Below are 9,301 nucleotides of genomic sequence, written 5' to 3'. Positions count from 1 at the left end.
CCTTAAAAAGTAATCCTCACTTCCTGGCGGGCAATTATGTTATTCCTCAGCATATTTTAAATTGAGATGGATGTTAAGTAACCTAAGAATGGGCTGGACAAGCGCCAGCTGGGTCACAAACCCTTTCCTCTCAGAAACTTGCAGCCCTCTCTGGAGTCACTTAAAACAGCTGGCCAAAAAGATATTTCTGAATTTCTCTTGACATAAAGAAGTAAGTAAGACCTCATAAAATGCTTCATAAATAAAAAGATGCATTGGAATAACCATATATTTTGCTTTGTTACTTCTTTACCCACTCCACCTGGAAGGCAATGGGTGGGAAGGCAGGCTCCCGACCTAGACGAAGGCAGCCCAGCGGAAGGTGCTTGGCCACCAGTGGCCTCATGGCAAACACATGCACGTGCATGTCACCGAGGTTCACAGAGCTGAAATTGCTCATGTGGAGTGCGAAACAGACCCTCAGCCTGCTTTTGGCTGTGCCCCCAGAGCCGCCCAGGTATGTCGCAGCTGGGGAGGCCGCGGCAGCTCACCCAGTTGCCAGCCCTGGATGGACAGAGGGATGGCAGGCCTCCCAGGGTGTGGGGCGGGAGCAAGGTGTGCAAACACGGCGTGGAGAATACATTGTGAATACTGCCAACACTTTGGTTTCCTAGCCTTACACTTCACTTTAAAAGACTTCAAAAGTCTTTTACTTGCATTAATAAATCTTGCATTCATGGGTGCCTTCCTCTTTAACCAATTTTGCTTGAATGTGTCATGGGGAATTCCTGTATATTTGGGAACACAGCTATTTCACGGGCGAAGCGACCCTCACCACCCCGCACACTTCGCCACTGCCGTTAACGGCTAGGGGGTGGCGCCGCCGCGCGCGCGGCCACGCCCCCTAGGCGGGACGGGCGGTATTTTCCTCCCCAGCGGGGGCTGGGCGTGGGGCGGCTCTCTCTAGCGCGCGGGTCGGCGTCACTGCCGGTTCCGGCGCGCGAGGTTTGAAGGCGATGGCGGGCGCGCTGTACTCGTCGCCGGGCTTGGTGGCGGAGCTGGACTCCTCGCTGTCCATGCTGGAGCCGGGCGGCCGGGCGGCGGGGGGAGCGGGGGGGGGGGGGAGGAGGAGGAGGAGAGCAGCAGCGGGCGGACGCGGGGAACACGGACCTGCTGCCCATGGTGTTCCTCTGCGCCGGCTGCAAGCGGCCGGTGGGCGACACGCTGAGCTGGGTGACCAACGATGAGGAGGCGGGCTGCATCCTGCTGCGCAGTGAGTCCCGCCCCGCCCTGCCCCGCCCCGCCGTCACCCACCCACCCACCCACCCACCTCCCTCCCTCCCTCCCTCCCTCCGTGCAGGTGCGGCCGCCAGCGTCTCGGTGGAGCAGGAGCGGAAGCTCTCCAAGCGGCCCGGCGAGTGCGGATGGTGAGGCGCGGCCCCGCTGCTGCCGCGGGGATGGGTAGGGGGGGGTCCCCCGCCTGGGCCCTTCCCTTCCTCTCCCGAAGGAGCCCAGAGGCCCCGGGGAGGTTGCTGAGGGAAAGCTTGGCAAACGGCCCGTGTGGTGCTGCCGCCCTGCCCGGCCCGGCCCCACGGGGTCCGTGGGCCAGAGCGCCCGTGTTCCCCCGGGTGGGGCCGGGAAGCCAGGCCTGGAAAGCTTCATACAGACCGCCTGACAGAAACCCTTATGCGCTGGTCTTGCTGGGGTCGGCTGGCCACTGGGAACGCAGGCAGAAAGATGAGTGCTTGTAATTACACTATATAAAGCAGGAGTGAATGGTCTAAAACAATCACAGTGGATTTCTTTTTTTTAATAGGGATGGGGAGGGGTGTTTCTCTTTATTTTCTGCTCGACAAACATTACACATTTTACTTACAGCATGATTGAAACATTATTCTGCTCTGGCTGTTCAATGACACTTGGCAACATCTATAGGTGCACCCCAAAGCATCTCGACTACAAGAGGGATTTGTTCTGTTTCAGTGTTGACTCAATTGAAAGGTAAAGGCAGAGTTTTTATTGGTAAGCCTGCCAGCGAAGCTTTACCCACTAGGCGTCTTATTGAGGGATGCTCCTGTTAATTTTTGTGGCACGTCTAGAGGTAGCTGTTTCTGCTGCCTTGTTCAAGAGTGGTTTTGGTATTACTGCTGTTAGTATTGTAGTGCTGAAGTGCAAGAAACATCTGTGCAATGTTAAGCAAATTCTAGAAAAGAAAGAAAATACCAAGGCTGCCTTTTGTGTAAGAAACTGCATACCACACAGGAAAATAACGCTAGATACACGACACAGGAGGGTTCCTTCTCATTTGATCAGAAGAGACTACATATGTGTTCTGCTTTAGACAACATAAAATGAGCCTCCAGTCATAGGTAGTACCAAATAGGCCTGGCTGTAAGCTGTTAGAGGCAACTATCAGCAGAGAACATGGGGGAGAGGGGCTTAAGCCTTAGGGCAAGGTCTGACTTGTATTGGTCAAGCCTACTTTTTCCTTGCTCAGGTAGGCAAAAGCATATCTTAAAACTGAATATGTGCTTGAGGCTCTCACTTCACTGTCTTACAGTTAAAAACTGTCTAGACAAATGAAGGTGTGCTGTTGAATTGGTTTTAATTGGCTTATAGCACTTAAAAGTGGCCTTAAAATATTCTTCAATAACTGTATCCTGAATTAAGTCTCCACACCAGAGTGCTGTAATCCAAGCATTACTCTAGTAAACAGTGATAGGTTACTTTTATTTCTGTCTGGGCTGCTTTTAATGTTTCTGATTTTTTGTTAAGATCCAGTTTATTTTGCTGTATCTGTGTGGATGTTCACCTTCCTACTCTGAACAGTTCCCACCCCCCACCCCAGATATGATACTTTGCTTTTTCCGTGGCAATAAAATCCTCTGAAACACTAATGTGGTGACAAAATGGCATTTGCTTGCACAGTAATGGTGACGGCTGATTCTCCCAGCTAGTGCTGCACTGTTCTCAATGTCTGTGTAATTTTTCACCATATTGTGTAGCACCAGAGTTCCTGACTGCCTCTTGGAGTTCTAACTTTCATAAAGTGGTGATGTCTTGGTAGTTCTGCACTTAAAGCTCTTTTCATTCCACCATACAGTTCATTTACAAGATTGTCACTAGAATCAAGTTTCCACTTTGCTAGTGTATTAATCTCGTAATCGTTGAGAACAATGGATGAGCCCTACCTTTGTTTTTTGCCTTCAGAGTGAAGGCTAAAACTGTATTGATTTGAAGGCAATGGCCTAAACTGGTCTAAACATGTCTAAACTGTAAGCATATCAGTTACATTCTAGGATCCTCAGAAAAGCAAGCTCTTATTGATGAGGAACCTTTAACTCTTGAAAGTCGAGCTGTTTTGGAAGAGGTGCTACAAAGGGTAAGATTTAACCTTATATCATTCTTTGTTTAAATCACCCTTCTGAAATCTTAACATCCTTATTTAATCCAGAACAATTCTGTGGGATTTAACATATGCTGTAGTACTTCATGCTATTAATATCTTGTGTTATGCAGGATTTTCAGTAACTTTTAATTTAATGATAAATGGCATTTTCTGTTTATCAAGCACAGCTTTAGATTCCTGTCTATGTCTGTCAGGAATTAGAAATTGTGTTTCTAATTACTTCTGATTCATTCCTCCAGATTTTCACTTGACTTTGTTTAGTCATGTCTCTTCTATCTTTCATGTAAACTCACTTAATGCTTTTGCTGTGACTTTGTGTTGAAATATTACATAATAAATAAAGTTGGCATTTTGCTCTACTGAAAACTTCTGATTGCAGGTAGTTGGGAGCAAACAGGGTAACAAAGTCTGCTCCAAAAGCTGATGGTTGTCTAGTAAAAGCTGAATGTGTGGATCTGGCACTTACCAAGGTTGAAGGCAATTATAGATGTGAGAAAATGCAGAGAGTTAATGTTAGAGTTGAGTGAACTTTCAAACTATGAAAGTAGCAGAAATAGAATCAAATAGGATTGGTGATGCAAGACCAAATTCAAGCACTTACTGACACCTACACTTGCCCTTGTATTGTCAAGTTCTGTTTATAACCAAGTATCTTTCCCTGTTTACAGGCAAACACTGTATTAAAGGCTCTGGAGACAAGACTGAGTGCTGTTGAATCACGTATGGCTTCTCTTCACAATAAAGTTTGAAAGAAATTACTTGCAGGGACTTCAACTGCTGGAGAATGATGTATGTGGAACTTGTCCTGTAATCCTCTGGAATCTGTGGGAACACTGCAAAAGCTGTGCAAAGAACTGAGAGACGGTGGCTCATGCTCGGTAGAACAATGCTGACTATGAGTAGTCACCATAGACAAGGAGTTCCTCTCCTTTCTGTCAAAAGGATACCCCAGAAAGAAGTAGAATCTTTTAATCAAGTTTCTGTTGACTTTTGGTTTATCTGTAAATATTTATTTAATTTTTTATCTCTGAAAGCAAAGCATTTATTTCCTGACTTGTTGGCTATTCAATATCTATTGAACTGGGTGTGCTTCTCCTTCCTAAACCAATTAAAAAAAAAAAAATCCCTGTGATGTCTGAAGGAACAATATATGTAATTTTTCTTGTCTCCACAGCCTTTGCTTGACCTGTGCTCAGAGACTGGAATGGCACAATAATTCTGTGGGGCGGATTTTTTTGTTTTGGTGGGTGGCTTTTTTTCAAGCTTAAGGCTAAAATGTACTGTAAAGGAAGGCTTTAAAAGAATTACATAAAATAGCTTTCAATGCAGTATTGAAGGTCACATGTTTTATAGCTTCAAGGGGAGGAAAACAAACAAGGCTGGTTGCAGCACACCTTTAAGCAAAGCTTGGTGTGTATTTAAGCAATGAATTCAGAATGCTAATTAAAACACTTGTCAGTATTTCGTTGGTTTTGGTCTTCTGTGTATTTAATTGTCAGGGTTTCTTATATAGTGTGAGTGTTTCAATAAAACAAATGCAAGCAGTTGTAGTCTGAAGGAAGAATAACTTTGAAGAAGTGTGTTTTGTCACCCAACACTACTTAATTTTACTACTGCAAGTTTAAAGTTTTTTTTCTCTCTAAAAACTTAGAATGGATTTCCCACTGTTTTCTCCCATTGGTGGGCACTGTTTCTTTTACGAAAGCTTCTCCCCTTGCCCTTTTCTGTTTACTGCTGTGTTTTAGAAGTAATACTCAAGTTTAGCCTGTAGTGATGGGTCTCGTATTCTTTTACATACAGGTAACTAAAACATTGTTACTTGTGTACCTGCCAAAGGAATTGTTATAAGCACTAATCTTTCCAGTCAAATTGTTCCAGTGTAGTTTCTGGGGCAGTTTCTTCTCTAACAAGTTTTTGAATGCTGTTAAGCGACATTAGAGTTCATCCTGGATATATGAAGAGAACCATGAACTCTGCCCTTTAATTGAAGGTTGGTTGGGGTTTTTCATGATAATACAGAGTATGTTTTTGTGGAGAATGGTAACAACTGATGGCTTGAAAGGCCCATCTTTTCAGACATGGTGCTTTTTCCACATATGTATTTACGTATCTTTTTAATGTGTGGATTTCCTTTTCTATTAAGGACAAGTATGGGAGCAGGGGCACAAGCCCATAAGGGTCTCTAAACTTTTTTTTTGTGGAGATGAAAATGGGTTCAATTTTTGTAACCAAATATTGAAACAAAACAGCATAGTCTTTTACATCTATGTTCCAACAAAGTAGCAGCAAGCCACAAAGGTGCAAAGATAAACTTGCGTGTTTTTTCTGATGCTTCCCTAGCCAAATTTTTGGCCTGTTAGAGGTGAGAGATCAGATAACTTAACGTTTATCAACCTGGACGTAGTTTCTAAGTGGGTTCTTGTATTTGTTCGGTTATATAATGAAACAACCATTTTAGAACTACCCTTGATGAAAAGAACCAAGCAGCACCTGTAGCTTTAAACATGTTCCTCCATGAAACACAGAGAGCAGCAAACTGGCTCAGAGTGAGTTCCCTAAATAGATTCACCAGCTGAGTGCCTTCTGGGACTTGTTCAGGTATGTTCCTAGCACCTGTCTCCCGTGTCCTATATATTGCTGCTATGTGTAATGAAAGTAAAGTGTATGTATATACATAAGCAAGTATTCAAAATAAGAAATGGTTGCTTATCTTAAGGTAAGCATGTGCATTCCATAACTATCCCTCTTTTCTAGCTACTGTGGGAAAAATACCTGCTGAAGAAGGAACCCAAAAAGCATAATCCCACCAGTATGTCCCTGAACTCACAGGCAGAAATGACTACAGAGAATCTGGGTTAGAGTATGTGCTGCTGTGATGGAACATACACAGGTAACCCATCTCAGAAGTGTGTATTAAGTAACCATTTTTCTCCTTGGTTTAGTGTTATGGTCTTCTGTATCTTTTCATTATTGGATATGTGCATTTGGCATCAGTGTATATTTAGAACAATGTCTTTTAGCATATTGTAGGTGGGAGCTCGAGTACATTAACACAACAGACTCTCTTAAAATAGCATTTCCACACTATCAAGGGTTGCCAGCTGCTGCTTTGCCTAAGGTGTGCAATGAACAGCCTAAATTTAGAATAAATTTCCTATGGATGTAGAGGTATTTATATCTGCATGGGAAATGTGTGTATTTAGGTACATATATTGTTCCAAGAAGCTGAAATAATATTTTTCTTACTGTGAAGTTCAATTAGGAACTAGTATCTTGAGTAGTTAACTGGGTTAAAAGTAATATACTAGAGAATTTTGTTTTACAAGTGTAGACTTATGGTACCAGCAGGATGTACAGTGTATGGTCATATGTAAAAGGTATTGCTCCTTGCTTAATAAGCAGTACCTATTACTGGGTGACAGTTCCTTCAAACCCAGTTTCTTGCTTTCTGCCCTCAAATGCAGGACAAATAGGAAGTTTAATTCTCCTCTGGGGGAATCTGCACGCTCTATGGTACACTTCCTTATATTTGTCTTAGGCACTTTGTGCATTATGTCCTGGGAGGGGTAAAAATACTACTTCATTTGAGTTCTTTAACTTTCTATGCAGTTAAATATGTCAGGGGTTTAGTTTGAGTACAACAGCGCTTTGTAGCTCACTCTAATTATGCCCTTTAGAGAGAGGAAGCGGTATAATGTAAAATACATATCTTCGGAGGATTAAAATTGAGGCTCCAATATTGCCGGATTCAAACTTTAAACCACTTTTCTGTAACTTTAAAACCACCCTAAAACACTGATAAGAACAACAAGCAAAACTTTACATGTACAGAATCCACTAACAGGAAAGGAATGAGGATGGGGAAGACAATACATTCTGCACAAAGAATGTATATAAGGCTGGATAATGTTGCCCTTGTTCTCTGTAGCTTAATAAACACACCGTGGAACTGTCAACTAAAGGAAAGTGGCAAGCACACAAAAGCTGTCACAAGTATGCTAGAAGATCTGTATGTGCTTAGGAAAGATGAAAACTGAGAATTAACTTAAATGAGAATAGAGCTTTATAAGCTGATTTAGGATGGGGGATAGGGAATAGAGAGGTAAGCTGTATTTTAGTCCTAGTGTTCCTTTTATGACTGTAGACTACTGTTTCCTAGAGTGTCAATATGTCTGAAATACTGGTTATACTCTTAACTATTTGACTTGGACACCTTCCCCTTGCCCTGTGTCTTTAGCCCCAGGTAATGCTGACAGGAACCTTCTCACCTGGCACCTGCTGACATCCTGGCTACTGTTACAGGAAGAAAAAGGGGGTTTCCTTCTGGTCGAAAACGCAATTATTTTTCTCCTTTCTTACAAATTTTGTCTCTACTAGCATATGTATCTCTACTTGAAAACTGTCCCTAACAGCTTTCTTTCCTGAACTGGTCTTTGCCAGAAATGCTTGTATGACTTCAAAGGATATTGGCCAGAGCTTCCATTGGTGATAACTACCTTGTAAAATAGCAGCATGTCAGCTTTGACAATAGCCCTGTGAATGACATGTGCTGGGAGGATAAATAAATGCTTTGCTTCATATTCTGGGTGGGGAAAATCTAGCCTACTGTGGTCCTTAATCTCAAACTAGGGGAAAGCTGCTGAATGACAGTAGTGGTAACGATGTAGAAGCATTGATGAATGGACTGTAAAGCATTTAACAGCACAGGTATACTTGTCCATAAAAGTCCAGAAAACCTGAGGGAACCAATGTGAGAACAGTCTCTCCTTTTTGCACAAGGAAGTGGAGCATCCAACAGGGATGGCTAGCAAGCTCTTTGACTTTGGCATCTGATGGCCTTTCCAAGTGTCTTTATCTCTGTTACAGGTGACATTGTAATCTGCTTCTGAGGTTACAATTTCAAAGTTACCAAGGTGACTCCATAGGATCAGAGGCAGAGCGGCTGACTGATCTTTTTTTGGATTGCACCAAAATTTCAGGTTAGGCTAAGACTCATAAGTTAGAAATTGCTTTTGTTAGTCTTCTAAACTTAGCATTGCAGCAGAGACTGGACATGTCTTCCTGGGAAAGTGTCCCAAACAGGTAATGTTCTTTACTGAGTGTGGTAGTTCCTGCCTAATCCATATGTTAATTATAGCTCTTGGTTTCAGGAGAGGTCTAAAAGGTGAGGATCTCAAATTCTTCCTGGCTTGTCAGACTTCTGTTTTGGTAATAAAAGCAGTAGAGATAATGAGTAGGAAAGGAGCAAAAATTAATGTTCTTGTCTGGATGTGATTTCTACTCTAGAAAAGGCTTGGAAAAAGCATAGGGAATGGTTAAGTTTGCATTATATGGTAAGGTGCAGTAGAGCAGCGGTCCAGCAGATAGCACTAGCAGTGGGCTGAAAATAGTATTTGCTGCTGTTTAAGGTTAAAGGACCATGGATAAAGCTGGGGCTTCCTGGAAAGAGACTGAGCAAGCAAGATGGCTGAAAAGATGCGAGGAAAGGAACAAAGTGCAAGTGCAAAACAAAACTGCTACTCAAGATGGGACAGTTCTTACTTGGAGGGAGAAGGGAATTGGGGGCTGGGGGGACTGAGATGAATGTGTAGACACTGCTATGGCTGTACTCTGAATGCCCGTGAGAAAGAACACCCCTTGACCGAGGTTCTAGGTTGGGAGGTTAGGGTCCGTGTGTCCTCCACACAAAGGGGAAGAGGCTTCTTCCCTGACTAAAGGTGGCCTCATCTAGAGACCTGAGATAGATGTCTATAGTGAAATGAAGCATTTGGCAGGAACCCCTCCCTCCCTCTCTGGTGTCCACTAGTGCCCTGTAGTTTATCCACTTAAACTTTGAGAATCCACTAGCTGGAGAACTGCCTCCATCAACGCCTCTTTCCCTTCCTTTTCAGCTGGCAGGATAGAGATAAAGCT

General features: G+C 43.3%; 1 protein-coding gene across 2 annotated transcripts; it reads left to right on the top strand.

Moving 5' to 3' along the window:
• Positions 1-970: 970 nt before the first annotated feature.
• On the top strand, positions 971-4,849 carry MIS18A (MIS18 kinetochore protein A). Of its 2 annotated transcripts, XM_064470661.1 has the most exons (5): positions 971-1,252; positions 1,340-1,406; positions 1,858-1,980; positions 3,268-3,361; positions 4,057-4,849. In XM_064470661.1, the coding sequence occupies exons 1-5, from the start codon at positions 1,159-1,161 to the stop codon at positions 4,135-4,137; spliced, it is 459 nt and encodes a 152-aa protein (XP_064326731.1). In that variant the 5' UTR covers positions 971-1,158; the 3' UTR covers positions 4,138-4,849. The 2 variants fall into 2 exon arrangements, with proteins under 2 accessions (XP_064326731.1, XP_064326739.1); XM_064470669.1 differs by lacking the exon at positions 1,858-1,980.
• The last annotated feature ends 4,452 nt before the right edge of the window (positions 4,850-9,301 follow it).

The sequence above is a fragment of the Phalacrocorax carbo genome, chromosome 1, assembly GCF_963921805.1.
Source record: "Phalacrocorax carbo chromosome 1, bPhaCar2.1, whole genome shotgun sequence".
Classification (NCBI taxonomy): Eukaryota; Metazoa; Chordata; class Aves; order Suliformes; family Phalacrocoracidae; genus Phalacrocorax; species Phalacrocorax carbo.
The sequence above is the reverse complement of the archived record's forward strand: the minus strand, read 5'-3'. Positions and strand labels throughout refer to the sequence as shown.

Coding starts and splice junctions, on each gene's coding strand:
- MIS18A (XM_064470661.1), top strand. CDS start 1,159: ATGGTGTTCCTCTGCGCCGGCTGCAAGCGGCCGGTGGGCGACACGCTG. Junction 1,253..1,339: donor GGGCTGCATCCTGCTGCGCA/GTGAGTCCCGCC, acceptor CCCTCCGTGCAG/GTGCGGCCGCCAGCGTCTCG. Junction 1,407..1,857: donor CGGCCCGGCGAGTGCGGATG/GTGAGGCGCGGC, acceptor TTTTACTTACAG/CATGATTGAAACATTATTCT.